We start from the raw sequence: 17,648 nt of genomic DNA, 5'->3' as shown, positions 1-17,648 counted from the left end.
GTCCTCTGTTTAACATAAATTATATACCATTGAAAAGATCCTTTTTTTTACTTTATTCCTTTTGCCTGTTTTAATTATAACATTTATCGGTAACAAGTTGGTAAGCCTTATAATCGATAAAAAATATGTCGTAGGTCTTCCCCAATTTCACACAGAAAGTAACAAAGGTCAGGAACGTGCTTGTTGTATATAAGGAAGTACGTCAATTTATAATCTCACGCAAGTGAAACAAAATTTGGGTTTGAAGTATTCATTAAAGATATACATACAAAGATCAATAACTGTTTTCTGGGAAAGTTGTGAAAATGACTCAGAGTAAGTTGCACGAATATTATAATATTATTGGATGCGTGCGAAAGTTACGCATGTTCAAGCGGACATAAAGTAATCTTTCATAAAAAGATAAAAATGAAATAGGATAAGATTTGGTCATTTGAAACTTAGCTTTCGAGAATATCGAATTTGAAAATCCATTTCATAACCGTAACGTATACAGTTGATGTGGCATTATAAATAAAAATCTGGTCAAGGAACATCGTATAACAACAAGTTCTTATGTAAAAAATGTAAATAACGATTTTTTAGTTAAAGTATTCCGTAATAAATGTGGTCATGTTATATGGCTGCAGACTATTCATGTCGCGCAGTTGTATACGAACGATATACGTCACACATTGCTCGATTTCAAATTTAATTTTCTGATATGCTGAACCTTGAATAAATATATTTGTTGTTTTATGTGTTCTTCTTACTTTGTCATGAGGAATTATCTCGTGCCCGCTTTTATGTAACTTTTACATGCATTCTATATATTACAGTAATAATATATTAAGACAGAAAGCAAATATATTTACATATGTTACACAGAAAAAACGAACAAACATCCTAACGAACGAACACCTGTCCTAACAGGTGACATTGACATGTCCAGCTCAAAGCAACAGATACATGATTCACAATACATAACACATTCTTCACGACATCGGACAAATTACTCACAACAACAAACAAATGATTTACGAAATAGTATTACATATTACATATTGCATGTTACAGTAATAAGAATATGTTTCCAAGCAAAATCGCTAATTTTGAACGTCTCAGAAATTATTAAGTTTAGAAAATAATTTAATCGTAAAAATTTTAACAGTTTGTGATCTTCTACAAGAGCATAATATGCAGTATTGCATTAGTTCTTTGAGTAATCAAAATCAATACCATAATGATCTTATAAATGAGAGCTAGTAATGGACGGTATGAAAGATTTATGATATCTATCCAAATTGGCGATTTACGCTTGAGGCTGTTCTCTTATAAGGCAAAAGATAAATGTATATATATATATATATATCGCACAGAAAAGAAGGGTAAAAGGCAAAAATCCACATCTGGATCACTTGGCACAGAACAAGGGCCAAGTGCTAGACAACAGCAAGGGCCAAATGCTAGACAACAGCAAGGGCCAAGTGGTATACCACAGCAAGGACCAAGTGGTATACCACAGCAAGGGCCAAGTGGTATACCACAGCAAGGGCCAAGTACTAGACAACAGCAAGGGCCAAGTACTAGACAACAGCAAGGGCCAAGTGCTAGAAAACAGCAAGGGACAAATGGTATACCACAGCAAGGGCCAAGTGGTATACCACAGCAAGGGCCAAGTGGTACACCACAGCAAGGGACAAATGGTACACCACAGCAAGGGACAAATGGTACACCACAGCAAGGGTCAAGTCAACGACAACAACAATTGGCTCATATTGTACAAAAGCAGGTACCTTTCTCACCAGGGAGACAGTCACATGATGTCCAACCACAGGCATCTGGTTCAGAACAGCCACAGCAGGTATTGTTTATACTTTACTGAAGTCAAAATGAAATTGTATGTAGAAATATTAAATGGTAATTTGTATTTTACTTTTGTATATTTCTATTTAGGTAACTGCTGTAGTTCCAAAGCATAAACAGGTGTTATCAAAAAGTTTGCAAGAAATGTACTGGAATCAGATGCCACAAAAAACTAGTGTAGGAACTATGGGCAAAAAAATTACAGTAGAAACAAACATGTTTAGACTCATCTTTCCTAGAAATTTTGAAACAAATGTTATTCATTATGATGTAGTCATTACACCAGACAAACCAAAATGTTTTTTAAGATCTGTTTTCGAAGAATTTAGAAAAATACAGTGTCCAAAGAGATATCCTGCATTTGATGGCAGAAGAAATGCATATAGTGCAAATGATCTTCCCTTTGGTGATCAAAGTGTAAGTAAATAAATAATGTGCTTTTATGATTATACATATACATAGTTTCTTAGTATCTTATATATTTTTGTTATATATATGTATGTATACATTATAGAAGGAAGAATCAATAACTCTTTTTGATAATGAATTCCAAAAAGAAAGAACTTTCAAGATATATTTAAAAAAAGTTGCGTTTCTTGATTTGTCATGGATCAAAAATTTAAAGTATGATGCATTTGAGTCTGACACAAAACAGCAATGTATTCAGGCATTGGATATTATTTTGCGCCATGGACCTGCATCGCAATACGTAACGGTAATTTTCTTAAATAATTCAAATTTTATTTATGCAAATATTTGATTTATATACTATCATATTAATTGCATGTGGGAATGATATATGATATATATAGTATGTTACGATAAATTTAATATTATTAATACATTACTTAACATGTTGATAGGTCGGTAGATCACTTTTTCAAGCACCGGAACAAGGTAGAGTTGTGTCATTGACGAATGGTTTAAATTTATGGTTTGGTGTATTCCAATCTGCTATAGTTGGATCTAGAGCATATTTGAATGTAGATGGTAATATATTAACATAATAATATTATTACCTATTGCTAATTATGCATATAAATTTTAATATGTTTTATGAATAGTTGCACATAAGGGATTTCCTAAAGAACAGTCAGTTATTGATTTGATGAAAGAATTATGTCAGAATCCTAGAACTGATACAGTGCTGGAGCATCTAACTCCAAGGGACATAAAATATAATCGAGATAAAATAACGAGATTTTTAAAGGGATTAAAAGTACAATATGAATTACAAGATCAACCTACCAGTAAAAGAGTTTATGTCATAAATGGATTAGTCGATTGTGCAAGAGAAAACAAATTTACTTTAAAAGATGGAAGTACTTCTACGGTTGAACAATATTTTTTACAAATGAAAAGATATAGAATAAAATACCCTGAACTGCCTTGTCTTTGGGTAGGATCTAAAAATAGCAACATTCACGTACCTGCCGAGGTAAATATAAATGAAAAAGAAATATGTTTACATGATTAAAGTTATTATACCTAAATAATAATTAACGATACCTGTATTCATATTTTACAGTTATGTACAATTATAGCTGGACAAGCTGTACGGAAAAAACTGGATGATGTTCAGACTTCTAAAATGATTCGCGAAACAGCAACTAATACCCAAATACGTAAAGAGAAAATTATGAGTGGCGTAAGAGGCTTTTTAAATAATTTTTATAATTGAAAACTGTCAAATCAATTTGTTATCATTAACAAAGTAAACTAAAATATAAATATGTTCACAGTTTGCTAAGATGGATTTGAACCATCAACCAAGTTTACTGAATGAATTTCATTTCTCTGTACATGGAGAATTTGAAAAAGTGCCAGCAAGAGTTCTTGAAGCTCCCAAGTTACAATACGATGACAGACAAGTTAACGTATTTAAGGGAGCCTGGAGAGCAGACAAATTTTTAAAACCATGTGATTTGCCAGAAAATTCATGGACTATATTAAGTTTAGACGGATACGTGCGTGATTCTGATTTACATAATTTGCACGATAAACTACGACGCGATGGTTAGTACGTTAAAAATAAATTTTCCAACATAATATTTAAAATATTCTTTTATAGTAACATAAAATTTTGTTGCTATATTACTTTTTAGGTTCATCCCTGAACATGACAATTAATAGGGCACTAACTCCATTCGCAAAATTAAGATTAGAAAATGATATTACGAACATTATTGCATATTTTGAGCAAAAAAAGAAACAAAATATAAAATTAGTACTAGTAATACTTCCGAATATGGACAGTGCTTACAGTAAGTATGGTATTATTTTATGCATATACGAAAGGGAAATTTTTAATAAAATGTTTTATTGACTGTAGGTGTTGTGAAACAAATTTCTGAACTTAAAATACTTGGAGGTATTGTAACTCAATGTATAAAACAGCAAACTATGAGAAAATTAAATGATTCAACGGTTGGAAATATTTTGTTAAAAATTAATTCAAAGCTTAATGGTGTTAATCACACCTTTGCTCGTTCTTATCGGTAATATTATCTCTTATTTTTTTTATAATATGCAATATCTCACGAAAGTATTTTGATACTCCTAGAAACTTTGTATGTATATTATACAAAACATTTTGAAATTTCATTACTATACTATAACGAGATACGACTACAGTGATTATATTGTTAAAATTTGATACGGATCTGAAAATGTATATAGGAGTTACAAAATATGTATTTGAAGCATACACTTTACAAAGATGACCACAGTATTTGAACATTCAATTATTCATTATATTAATAGATCACAATACATATATAATGAGACCATCTTTAGCGCTAATTGTCTACTATTTATGCTGCATATTAATTTTTCCTGTTTGCAATAAATTTTTGGTACATTTTCGTATTGGTTGCAATGCTATTATGATTACAATAATATCTCATTATAGAGTTAGTGAAATTTCAAAAAGTTCCGTAGAATGAACATTATATATTCATAAGAACTTTTTGTGATAAATGTTTCGTGAGCTACTATATGTATATTGTGCACTACTATATATTTGCGTTTTATGTACATAAAGTATTATTTTCTTTAGTCCACCTTGTTTAAGAGAACCATGCATGATCGTTGGTGCCGATGTGACTCATCCATCCCCTGATGCGACGAATATACCTTCGATTGCAGCTGTAAGAATCTTCTCTTCATTATCAAATTATCGAATCATGCAAAAAAATGTGTATATATATATAATACCTTAATTTAGGTTGCAGCAAGTCATGATCCTAATGCTTTCCAATATAACGTTGAAATAAGACTTCAGCAGCCGAGAGAGGAAATGATACGCGACATGGAAGAAATTATGATAATTCAGTTGAAGTACTTTTATGCGAAAACAGGATATAAGCCTAGAAGAATAATCTTCTATCGGTAAATGGATTAGAATATTAAGCGATATGTAAGGTTAATGGGTAAATTCAATTATATAGAATATTCTTAACAAATACTTATTTACGCGTGTATAGGGATGGTGTAAGCGATGGACAACTTTTACAAGTGATGCATTATGAATTGGAAGCAATAAAAAGAGCTATAAATCGTTTAAACAAAAGTGAAGAGCGTGACATTGCGATCACATTTTTTGTAGTTCAAAAAAGACATCACATACGTCTTTTTCCGACTGACAAAAGAAATTCCGATGATAGAAACTTTAATGTACAAGCAGGTACTGTCGTTGATACAGAAATTACACATCCAATTTATGGAGACTTTTATCTTGTATCTCATGCTAGCATACAAGTAAGTCCTATATCTCACATTATATTATATGCCGTTAAAAGTAGTTACATTAATAATTAATAGAAAAAAAAACACTTATAGGGTACTGCCAGACCTACGAAATACAGGTGCATATGTAATGAAAATCATATGCACGAAGATGAAATTGAGCAACTTACGTATTATCTTTGTCATATGTTCGCACGATGTACACGATCTGTTAGTTATCCTGCACCTACATACTATGCTCATTTAGCTGCTTTTAGAGCAAGAGCATTAATACACAAGTAAGTTCGGTATATGCATATGTATTAATGTCTCATATATTTATTATAAAATTATTTATATGTGTTTGCAGTGTTCCCTTAAATATTGATAAGCTCGGAGAGGAGCAAAAAAGCAAAATGACTTTACAAATAAACAAAAATTCACCTATGTTTTTTGTATAAGATATATATAAAACATATGATAAAATATGATAAAAAAATGGTTAGACACTATTTTGACTTATTTCAATTAATGCATTTTTAATTTAAGAATTTATCTTCGCATGCAACGTCTGTTCTACATGAGATGTCAGTTAATTATTTCTTTCACGGTTGCTTTGTTCATTACTTACAATACATAAATTACGTACATAAAATTTATTATTATGTTATTAAATAATTATTCTTATAATATAAAAATGTTATATATTCATCGTGTAATTAATTCTATTTGAATGTAAAGATTTAATATGCTGATATGTCTAATATGTCTATACCTGTAATATGACCTATAATGCTATCGTGCCGATATCATGGGTTTGATAGTCATGTCATAAATCATAATAAAGCGTAAAAAGAAATATTGTACTTATTTATATATTTGTGTGAATCTGTTTATATCGTTTAATAGTGCAAGAAATTTTATCGATGGATTTTCTACAATTTCTGCATTCTGATAATACGTTAAGTCTTGGTAATGGAGTTTGGATAAATTGCGATTCAACATTCGTCTCGCATTTTACAAATTTCGAAGATAACGATTATTGTCCCTGTAGAACATAGAATATGTAGTCTTTAGAAAGGTATGTTAATTTTAATTTATTTAAATATTTCACTTTAGCATATGTAATATTGTACTCTGTACATAATGCATTTGTATTTTATATATGAATGTGTATGTTTTCTTTTTCGGATAGCTTTTATATCTATCTTTTACTTTTGGTAAAAAAGTAAAGATAATAATAAATTTTTCTTTAGAAGGATTAAAATATACAAGTCGAAAGTAACACATGTATAAATTACTAGACATTTATTTACTAGTAATTATAAAATAGATACAAATAAATAATCAAATATATTAAATGTTAGGTAAAGTATATTCGAAACAAAAAAAATATATGTTTACCCTTTTCTATGATATTAATCACAATTGTTTGAAATGGAAGAACAATTAGTAGGGTGCATCGAAAATAGTTACCCTATAGTCTAGTAGTAAACAAACGCACATAGCTACAAAAGGTCATCGTACATATTTCTATTCCTGTTGATATAGTAGAAATCGATTGAAATGTATCACTTTATCATCATCATTGCCATTATCATGAATGTATCATTATCATTAATTTTGTGGATTTAAAAATATTATGCACGTATGTTGTTTAGATGTGTAAGGTAAACAATATGCTTAGGACAAAGTTTAAGTATTAGAATTGGTTCTTTCAGAACATATAAATCCTATTAAATAAATATGTATATAACAATATATATATTATATAACAGTACTTTTCATAATATCATGTAAGAAATCCAATTACTAGTCATTAACAGAGGCATAAATATGAATAATAAGAGATATTACATTTATAGGATTTGTTGACTGAATAAAGCTTTGAAAACACGTAGGGTAAATTGCAGTCGTAGTGTAGAGAGAGATCTGAAATTGGAGATCGGTTATTACAGTTACAGTTTTAAAAATTATCACACATGAGACAAAAATTTATAACTTACACAAATCGGTTAAAACCGGTGTAAAAATTTTATGAAATTTCATTGTTATCTTATAAAATAAATTTAACAAGCTTCCATTTCTATAAAAATTTATTAATTGAAATTTTCAAATGAGTTAATTATTTGCGAACTCCTCTGCTCTTGTTCCACTTTAATCAATCTTAGCTCTTGTTCATATCTTATTCTTCCACAGTTTCTCACCTTGTTTCTCTTTATCTCGCTTTATTCGTTTTGTTACCTTTTCTTTCGTTCACCCTTTATTCTCTATCCTTTATATTTTCTCTCTTTTCTCTCCTTTTCTCTTTCTGGTGCTTCCTCCGCTATTCTCTTCCCTTTTCTGTATATAATTTTGCCTCCGTCTAAGGTAGGTCTCTGTTCTCGCGGATGCTTCACGTGACCAGAACGTCTATTGATTCTTGGAGGTGAGGTAGTGCATGCGCCCTCGTGCTCGCAATATCTGCTGCCAAGGGGGTATGTGATACGCTGAAAACGCTGCTCGAGTTCCGTTCGCCAACAGAAGAGACGTAAAGGGGCTATCGTTGTATATAGAGACGAAAGGGTGAACGAGAGAAAAGACAGAAAAGGGGAGCCACACGGTCGTAAAATCTCAGTATAGGTTCGTGGGGCGCTCGTGCACGATTCGCTGTAATCGCTATGATTACCATAGTTTTCATGAGGTATGTTTATTTCTGTCTCTCTTCACCTGAAAATCATTGATGTAGTTAGACAGCTTTTTCAGTAATTTTTTCACGGTTTGTGATTACATATAAAAATTCTTCGGAAAGTTCGATATTACTAACGGAAATATTTACTAACGGAAACCGCTGCGATAGAATATTACTTGTTGTATACGTGTCTTCAATTCTTTTATTTATTTCCTTAGTGTTATAGAGATGCTTTTCATTGCACGACGGTCGATCATGTGACGTTCTGCGCGTGTTAAAAATGTGAAAAAGCAAGTTAACGAATGGCATAAAAACCAATATTTGTCTAAATAAACGCGTGTTATCGTAATCTGAATTCTTGACCAAGATGTACGACAAGATTTCAAGATGTATTAGCCAGTTGCTATTGTTTCACTGCAGGTTCTAATGCGAAAGTAAACAATGCTTCGATGACGTGTCACATTAAACGTTCTCCTTTTACGAGTTGTATCATTTCACAGTGAATCTTTCGAACATCACAGTTATTCATATATTCCGCTAATTAAAATTTTTTCCTTTTCTCCCTCTATCTTCTTCGTACCAAGTTATTACACCATTTTCTATCCTCCTCTATATGTTTTAACGAATATTGAGTTGTTCATATTTAGAATTGAACGTATTGTAATTTTCTATTTTTTGAGCAAAGATTGTTTTCCTTGCAAGTGAGCGTCGCAGAATGTTTCAAGCTCATAAATGAATTGACATTTTTTGCCCTATTCACGTAATATATCGTCGTGGAAAGTTCTGGACTAAGAAACGTTCATGTTTATACTTATCTAATAACAAGGAGAATTATTGTTCAAATCAACTAGACTCTACAAAACTTTCGGTTGAAAATAGTTTTTACGAACTTCGTGATCACCGCTATCTATTTACGTGTAATGATTGATCTTCAACGGCAATGAATAGAATTGACGATTTCTGCTTCATTGTGCATCAATGAAAAACTGGCGTAACGTAAGAAAATGGACGAGATGATTGAAAAATTCTTTATTTTGATTTCAGAAGGCAACTACAATAAAAGTTTAAGGAGACACGTGGACCATGCCAGGTTAAGGGGCGAAGTGGTGACCTAAAACTCATCCTTGGTTCTGACCCTCGATGCTTACGCTACGACTGGTGTCGACTCATTTCTTGAAGCAGCCATAGGCAGTGCCCTTCGCCTTACAGAAAGGGCTCGATGCGATGTGCCGTGATAGGGACATGAACCCAAAACTAGTCAAATTAAACGATCTCTTTTTAACATCATATTGGTTGCCAACATCGATTTAAAGTTGCTCGAAGATTTCGTGCGAGTGTCGACGAAGGACTTTTCTTCGCCGGTCCCTTCTCCTTCGAAAGTTTTCATATTCACCCGTCCTTCTAATTTTCATTATTCGCTTACCCCACACATTGTTCCTTACCCTCTGTTTAACGAATCTCTTCCGTGCGGAACTGAAAATTCGTGACTTGCTGTAAACGTCAACGTCATTATCAACATCGGCACAACATCACTATCAACGTCAACGCCACCGTCAACGTTCACGCCATCGTCAACATCGAAAAATCAAGCTGTCACGGAGAATAAACATAAAATACATCGAACAAAAAGATTTCATAACGAAATAAACAAGGTGATACGCAAATTTTATTAAAGAAAGCTTCATCGAATAAAATACTTTACTCTTCCGCTAGCTATCATTTCGCAGTCAAAAGAATAATATGCAAGATAATTTCGAAAGTACTTTCTTACCAGGTATAACATATCCACTCGGGAAATCGACTGCGAAGGAGAGCAAATAACCAAAAAGTGTAACTCGAAGTAGTATCCAGGCTGAACTCCATCTACTTCAACCTGTGGAGGGTCGCGAGGGAGTGTATTGTGAGTTTGCAGTTTTTAACAATTTCTATAGTAAATATCGGTAAACGTGCAACGACAGACGATTCGTCATTGATACTATCCGATACACGATCTCAGATAGAGCAATCGTTGTCGTCCTGATGTACATTAAAGAAGCGCATAGCATAAAAAGTTTATCGATCAACCTACTCTTGAGAGATTGAATATCGCAAAGTCCATTGTTCGATCGGTATCGAATTCTCATCGACACAGGCATATTGTCTTCTGTCTAGATTTATCGTGAAACGCAACTTTGCAGTAGACGTTAAAGAGTTAAAAATTACACAGTTGCTAGTTCAACGCCATAAAAGTATACTTTATTCGTTTGATATTGGTAAACTAGCTTAATAGAGACAAACAAAAATTGTCAATTTAATCAGTGCGGCGGCGGTGGCGGCGGTTCGCGTTGTAGACAAAGTGGGATGAGACGTCCTCAGCAAGATCATCACCATCTCCACAGCAACCACCACCACCATCATCATCATCATCATAATCATCATTACTATCATCAGCAACACCACCACCATCATCATGGATCTTCGTCGAGTCCTACACGATCTCGACAAGTTCACGACAAGGTAATTTCCTTTAAGTACGTTTCACGTTTTTCAAATGTCAATAATTTATACTGAAATTCAATTATTTCCAAGGACGAATCCCGTTTAGCGAAAGTGAAACGCGTTCTGACAGTATCGTTATTAAGACGTAACGCAGGATCTACGAGGGTCTTTGGTACTCGACTAGATTCGATCGAGCCATACCTCGACACCGGTGTGCCTTTTGTGGTACACCGATTGTGTAATTATATCGAAGCTCATGGATTCCAAAGCGCCGCGGTGTTCCGTCTGTCCGGTGGAAGCCCAAGACTGGCAGAAAGATTGAGGGCCGCGTTTGAGAGAAGAGGAGATGCTGACTTAGAAACAGCAGCCTGTCCCCCGACTGCGGCAACGCTTCTTCGCCAGTATCTAAAAGAATTACCACAACCTGTTGTACCATCAACCCTTGTAGCTAGGCTATTGTCCATTCATGCCCGTAAGCATCTGTTACTTTAATTACTCTAGCACGCTGCCTTTTTTCTTTTCCACTTCTTTTTATGTAACATGTTCGTTTGAAAAGAAAAAATCATAAACCATTTGTTCACAGAAAATTATGCTAACGATCATGACTGTTGGATTAATTTAACGAAAGAGCTACTGTCAACTCTGCCAACCTCCCACTATCGTTTGCTTGGTTACTTGGCTCTTTATCTAAGCAAGTACGAAGCTAAACATGGACGTAGTGCCGGCGTTTGCGGAGTGTTCGCCCCTGTAATTCTACCTCATGTTCCACCTGCTACCACCCTTCTTCGTGATATCTTAGCCGAAGCATCTGTGCTTTTTCCAGATTGGTAAGTTGCATATATATACACCTTTTTTCTTACCTTTTTCAAGTGCATGCATTTGCTGTAAGATGTAGTCATGTTAAATTGGTCAAATGAAAACCTGTTAAACCTGTTAAATAAATATCGCGATATCCAACTTTGTGGCTCAATGCCAGATTTGAACTATATAGGCCATATGATTATTGACCATAAATGTGCATAAACCGCATTATCGTGATTCAACAGTTATATTTTTAATTAATTCTGACCAATAAAAAGAAAAAGATAAAGACAAGATAAGTTTAAAATACACGTAATTTTAACTATAAGAGAAGCAATTATAAATCGCGTTATTATCAGTGTTATCTCATAAAGAAATCCAATCGGTAGGCTTGCAATTACATGTTAGCACGTCTTAAAACTCTTGGCTCGTGTTCGCTCACGTGTATAGCTCAACTTCCTACGGTTCTACGTACAAATAGGTACGCTATTTACATTAAGTCACTTTATGTTCTCAAAATGCCATTAAGTTCCTTGTATTTTGTAAACTTATTTTTATTACATATATTCGATATCATCGTTATCGCAAATTATGCTCGCTTCCTATTAAAGCATACGTATCGATCCTTGATCTTGTTGGAATAATTCAATACCGACGAACGTTCTTGAAAACGCAGTCGATACTTCCTTCTGTCTTATACTTATTTTTCGATTAACGTTCAAGGTATACGCCACGTGCTCTTGCATATCAATATCACAGGCATGCGTTTTAGATCGATTTTAGCATTTTCAGCTGTAACTATAAAGAGAGGAAACGTCGCAAAAATTTTTTCGGCTAGCATTTTTTTCTTTTCTCACATTAAATACGTAATAAAATATCGGGTGTTTTCGATCTATATGACTGCATTATTTCAGTAATGCCTCCTCGTATTAATACCTTCGTATAATAGATACGTATAATGCAACGTATCGTCTCTGTTTTCTTATGGTTTGGTCAATGATATCGTTGATATATATCGTATGACAAAGAGATAAAGTACGATTAAAATTCGAGATATATATATGTATGTATAATAAATATAATACAATATATGTATATATATATGTATATATATATATATATATATATATATATATATATATATATATATATATATATATATATATATATATATATATATATATATATATATATATATATATATATATATATATATATATATATATATATATATATATATATATATATATATATATATATATATATATATATATATATATATATATATATATATATATATATATATATATATATATATATATATATATATATATATATATATATATATATATATATATATATATATATATATATATATATATATATATATATATATATATATATATATATATATATATATATATATATATATATATATATATATATATATATATATATATATATATATATATATATATATATATATATATATATATATATATATATATATATATATATATATATATATATATATATATATATATATATATATATATATATATATATATATATATATATATATATATATATATATATATATACATATATGTATTATATTTAATAATGAGTAATTTATTAATGTAAGTACTTTCATCTTTTACGCAAGAAGAAAAAAAAAGAAAAAATAAAACAGTAACAAGGTTTATTTACATACATATAACGACGAGTTTGTTACACTTACATGCAAGTCAAAAGAAATATTTTTATTTCAGACTCGAAAACTTACAAATTTCTTTAATCTTTTGTCTCTTTCTCTGTCAAATTCAAACATTAATTGCAAATATATACATAAATTTTGCCTTATTTTATATGTACGAAACATCCTTAACATTGGATTTAGTGTATTCTATGTCATTTCATAGCATGGAAACTTTACCCAGATATTTTAGCTAAAATTATTTTAACTTTACCACTAAAGTGCGTAGTTCCTCAATTTAGCCTGAAGAGATCGTCCAGTCACGCGGTTCGTGTTATTCAACCAACAATGTACTGTCTAGTACGACAAAAAATACGGAGAAGAACCTGTTTTTTATGCGTATCGAAATAAACGCTTAAACTCGTTAATAGTCATCGACTCGTATGAAACTGCGGCAAATAACGTTTTTGCTGTTTTTTCGTAAAGTTGTAGAGTATGATTTTGCATAAGTTATCAAATCAAAGGACAGGTTACGATAAAAAATTCTTAACTGTTATCTTCGATAATTGCTAAAAATTATAGACAGAGAAATCATCAAGTTTTCTCTTGGAAAACAGGATTACAATAAATCCTATATTAATTTTTATCAACTTTGAAATCCAAGATTCGTCGGCTGCTCCCACTCGTCCCGAAGGAAGACAAATTTCATCGATAAACGAAAATTAGCTACTTTACAAAGAATTGAATTTTTACGTAGAAGAATCGAAAATATGCTTTTCGTCTAGGATACTACGGACATCTTAGTTTTGTCTATCCTAAGTAAAAATTATTATTGACTGATTCAAAGATGCCCGAATCAATCATATGCGTTTATAAGCTTTAAAGTAATCATGAATCACGAGTCATTGTGTTTTATAATCGATGCGTTTGCAACATATGTATATCATGCAGTCTAGTCGTTCGAGGCACTGATCCAACAATGACGTAATCCTCCTTAATAAGTTTCGTCCATCTTAAACACTATCATAACCATGCACAAATACATATATAGAATCGTTACGTAGTTACGTGTTATGTATCCGTAGTTGAAGGAAGAGCCGTTTGGCACAAGCCGGTTTCAGCAAGAAACACGCCTACCAACGAAAATAGTTCAGAAATCGAGATCCCTCTACACGAAAGTTGGCAAAGTATATATGTATTTAGCATACAAATGGAATCGTTCATACAGACGCAGTTTGGCTTTACCTTCGATCTTTCGGCTATTTTCGTAAATAAGTAAACGACAAGTTTTTAAAAGAGAATGTTGACTGACAAACGTTATCGAACGAGTTTACCTAAAAATCGTTCGTATTCTATTACTAGTGATTTTACGATGTAGCTTCGTACTAAATGTATATACATCGTCGACCAAAAATAATGTTTCGTTGACGTCAAGGTGTCAAACATGCGGTCACAGATATCCATGTTACATTTGTTATAGATCGTCATTTAATACAATTTCATACTAACGAAGAAAATGATTTTAATCTTATTTCATTTCGATAGAGGCGGTTATATTATTGCACGTATGGAAGAAAGAATTGGAACTAATTCATGAATTATCTGTCATAAATTATAAATCATCGTAGGGATCGACGAAGTCATCGTTAGGGGCATCGTTGGAACCACTGGGTATCGAGCTATTATCGCTGTCATGTAAATTACAAAGTCTCATTTATTAGATAAAAGTATTTTATATTGTCTTAAAAGAGTAGGATTCGTATCGAAACTATACTCATAAGTTAATCACGATATTGCTAGTGACAACAAGCTCCAAACCGGTTTCGAAGGGTTTGTTTCTTCCGGTGCAGCATAGGAAAGCAGACACCGTAGTGGTTTCTGTGTAGTTTAGCATGTGAAGCATTGCAACAGAGCTATGGAGTTTGGGTGAAATTCCTATGTTAATTATGGTCAATTTTACGAACGCGTAACCAGTGCCAACAAACATGAGTCAACGGGAATATGGATAGAGAAAGAGTTTCCATTCGATCGATTCTCGAGGCTGTCACGTGTATTACATGTATATTCGCTGTATATACACTCACGGTTGATAGACAGTAAGTAGTAACGCTCGGGAAGTCGCGTGCGTCACGCTCGTCACGCGCAAAGACGAACTACAAGATCGGTGTCAGTTGAAGGAACAGAATATAGAGAAGAGTCGATCGGCAACAGCCGCAGTCTAATTTCTGACTTGTTCGAAACTTTCATTTGGTCAACGCGTACCTTCAAATCGGAAGCAACGTACAACGCGCAACGCACACATTTGTGAACGTGAAATCGTCCGTGAATCCAACTAATTTCTTCCTCGAAAATTCTAGGTTCTGTGTTTAGACTCACGACTTCTAAACGTGTACTTTCATACGAATCAGCAGACATATATCTTGACTAATTATGCGGGAATTAAGTGTTGTCTGTTCGTTGTGAAGGACAGTAGTTCTTTGGAACTTTCGATCGAAAAGTGTTCGCATTTCTTGCGTACGAGTCGACTGAGAACGCTCTCTCGTCTAGTTCTACAAGCAGACGACTATAAATGTTCCATCGAATCACTGAGAGACTCGTGTTCGCGCCGGTGGTCCGCCATTGGAAAAGAAAGTTGGTGTTCGTGATTACATGAATAACTTCTACTGCAAAAGGGATACGCGTACAGTAAGTTTATTGCACGCATCACCAACATAACAAATGCAAATAAAGGGTCGATTCCTTTCCCGTTTTCCGTATTTATCGACGATTCCTCTTCTTATATTTTCATGTTCATACTTCTTTCCGACGGAAATTCTTTTCTAAAAATACAGATAGACGAGTCGCAATTGGTCAATTCCAAGTATTGCAAAAATACAACAAGGCTAAGAAGTTGATCCATTTAATGTGACAAATTATACAACTTAATCATGCATGATATTAACGTAAGAGGTAATTCGATTTAAGAAAGAAGTCTGAAAATAGGAATACACGATGTGTTGTTATGTAATGTCAGCGCGATACAAGATCTCGCGGTTTTATTAAAATCTGCTAAAAAAGCATCCATAAAAGTGCAACTTTTCTTTGCCTTCATGGTAAACATGTACTATGAAAGATATTAGTTATTTCTGAGGACACGAGAATGTATTTCTTACGTACTTCGCTGCTAAATAATTGCATTACTGGAAGTTTTTTAATCGATCCCTTTTAACGGATATGCCGACAATTTGTTACTTACGATTAATCGATAAAACAGTTCACCCTGATTTAAAATACATAGCTTAAGAAGAAGCAGTTCCTTACATTAGGATTCTAGTAAAAATGTTTTCTCTTTTTAATTTAATTGTTAGCCTGTTCTCACTTTTTATTTTGTTTATCTTTATTCGTTCGTCACTAGGATATGTGCATACAATATAAAATATCATTTGGGACGATTATAAACGTCGATGTACCTTGAATGTGTTTTTCTGTACCTGTGGAGAAAATAACGTCGTTACATTGTCAAATATGAATGTGTTTCCATGGGACAGCGAGAAAAATCTCACCAGGAAAGCATAATAAAACGCGTACTGACGTGACCTACCTCGTGGTTGGCGTTCTCAAAGGCATTTCTCTCTAACGCTGATCGATCACAGTCCTCCGTACCTTTTTTCTCTTGTTGAAAGAACGACTCGACTCACTCAAGTATGTAACTTTTCAATTTCCCAACGATGCATTGGGTGCTGCCAGACAAGTCGAATCTAAACAAAAATATGAAATTTCGTAGCATGGTATTTTTTTTATTTACATCTTAATATTTTAGAATTTAAATTAAAAAAAATTATATTTCATTTGATTTATAAAACTTTTGTATATCTATTTTTACTATAGTTTTTAATACCACTTATTTAGTATCTACATATTAATTTTTTAAACGTTATGTAAAGGTATTACGAACTTCTCTCTTACTCTTACTCTTTCTTTCAATACACTCTTACTTTTAATTATCTTACGTTTCGATTATTTCGTTCAACATGGTTAATTTTTTGTACATTCTGATCGAGGCGGTCCTCACTGGCGTGGCAATGGAATTTTCCAATCTCTCGCGTATTACGAAGGATAAAGCAGCGTGTGTAAAAATAGGAATGTTACAATGTGTATAACAAGATTGAGGACTTTGATTTCGTAAAGCACATTTTACTTCTCACTGCATTAGATCTATTTTTGTTTCTAATATAAGTTTTGGTTTAGTAGTATCGTTCTCGTGAAAAAGAAATACATTAGCGCAAGAACCGGTGACTCACTTGCAATTTCCTCATCTTTTATTATTATTATTATTACTATTCTTACTACTACTGCTAGTAGTAGTACTACTACTACTACTGCTACTACTACTATTACTGCTACTGCTACTACTGTTACTATTACTACTACTACTACTACTACTACTACTAC

The 17,648-nt window shown here is 32.6% G+C and overlaps 3 protein-coding genes and 2 long non-coding RNA genes across 7 annotated transcripts in view; 2 read left to right on the top strand and 3 right to left on the bottom strand.

The window, feature by feature from the left end:
* Positions 1–1,247: 1,247 nt before the first annotated feature.
* LOC100743318 (protein argonaute-2) lies at positions 1,248–6,059 on the top strand. The gene is made up of 15 exons (XM_024370250.2): positions 1,248–1,254; positions 1,359–1,843; positions 1,936–2,262; positions 2,360–2,560; positions 2,709–2,835; positions 2,910–3,283; positions 3,374–3,493; positions 3,588–3,861; positions 3,951–4,109; positions 4,178–4,343; positions 4,904–4,994; positions 5,072–5,235; positions 5,331–5,604; positions 5,686–5,870; positions 5,942–6,059. The coding sequence occupies exons 1-15, from the start codon at positions 1,248–1,250 to the stop codon at positions 6,030–6,032; spliced, it is 3,045 nt and encodes a 1,014-aa protein (XP_024226018.2). The 3' UTR covers positions 6,033–6,059.
* Positions 6,060–6,184: 125 nt separating this feature from the next.
* On the bottom strand, positions 6,185–7,975 carry LOC112213485. Its single transcript, XR_004462388.1, has 3 exons — positions 7,578–7,975; positions 6,976–7,503; positions 6,185–6,619 (listed from the first exon to the last, which is right to left on the bottom strand). It is a non-coding gene; the product is annotated as an uncharacterized LOC112213485 (long non-coding RNA).
* Positions 7,976–8,029: 54 nt separating this feature from the next.
* The window catches only part of LOC100742037 (protein FAM13B), a 15,309-nt gene continuing 5,690 nt past the window's right edge, over positions 8,030–17,648 (top strand). Inside the window, exons 1-6 of the mRNA XM_003492354.4 lie at positions 8,030–8,254; positions 9,287–9,894; positions 10,017–10,142; positions 10,541–10,738; positions 10,811–11,192; positions 11,304–11,547. Of these exons, the coding sequence (XP_003492402.1) occupies positions 10,583–10,738; positions 10,811–11,192; positions 11,304–11,547 (782 nt within the window). The 5' untranslated portion in view covers positions 8,030–8,254; positions 9,287–9,894; positions 10,017–10,142; positions 10,541–10,582. The remainder of the gene's footprint in view (positions 8,255–9,286; positions 9,895–10,016; positions 10,143–10,540; positions 10,739–10,810; positions 11,193–11,303; positions 11,548–17,648) is intronic.
* Positions 11,588–15,544, bottom strand: LOC105681255. The gene is made up of 2 exons (XR_001102542.2): positions 13,869–15,544; positions 11,588–12,313 (listed from the first exon to the last, which is right to left on the bottom strand). It is a non-coding gene; the product is annotated as an uncharacterized LOC105681255 (long non-coding RNA).
* The window catches only part of LOC100742277, an 11,840-nt gene continuing 10,292 nt past the window's right edge, over positions 16,101–17,648 (bottom strand). For all 3 annotated transcript variants that reach the window (XR_004462384.1, XR_004462386.1, XR_004462385.1), the window contains exons 12-13: positions 16,798–16,954; positions 16,101–16,687 (exon numbers count right to left, since the gene is read on the bottom strand). The gene's annotated coding sequence lies outside the window, so the exon portion shown is untranslated. The remainder of the gene's footprint in view (positions 16,688–16,797; positions 16,955–17,648) is intronic.

The sequence above is a fragment of the Bombus impatiens genome, unplaced genomic scaffold (assembly GCF_000188095.3).
Source record: "Bombus impatiens unplaced genomic scaffold, BIMP_2.2 scf_0675, whole genome shotgun sequence".
Lineage (NCBI taxonomy): Eukaryota > Metazoa > Arthropoda > Insecta > Hymenoptera > Apidae > Bombus > Bombus impatiens.
This window is presented reverse-complemented; position numbering and strand designations above follow the sequence as displayed.

Coding starts and splice junctions, on each gene's coding strand:
- LOC100743318 (XM_024370250.2), top strand. Junction 2,836..2,909: donor AGCATATTTGAATGTAGATG/GTAATATATTAA, acceptor TTTTATGAATAG/TTGCACATAAGGGATTTCCT. Junction 3,284..3,373: donor ACATTCACGTACCTGCCGAG/GTAAATATAAAT, acceptor CATATTTTACAG/TTATGTACAATTATAGCTGG.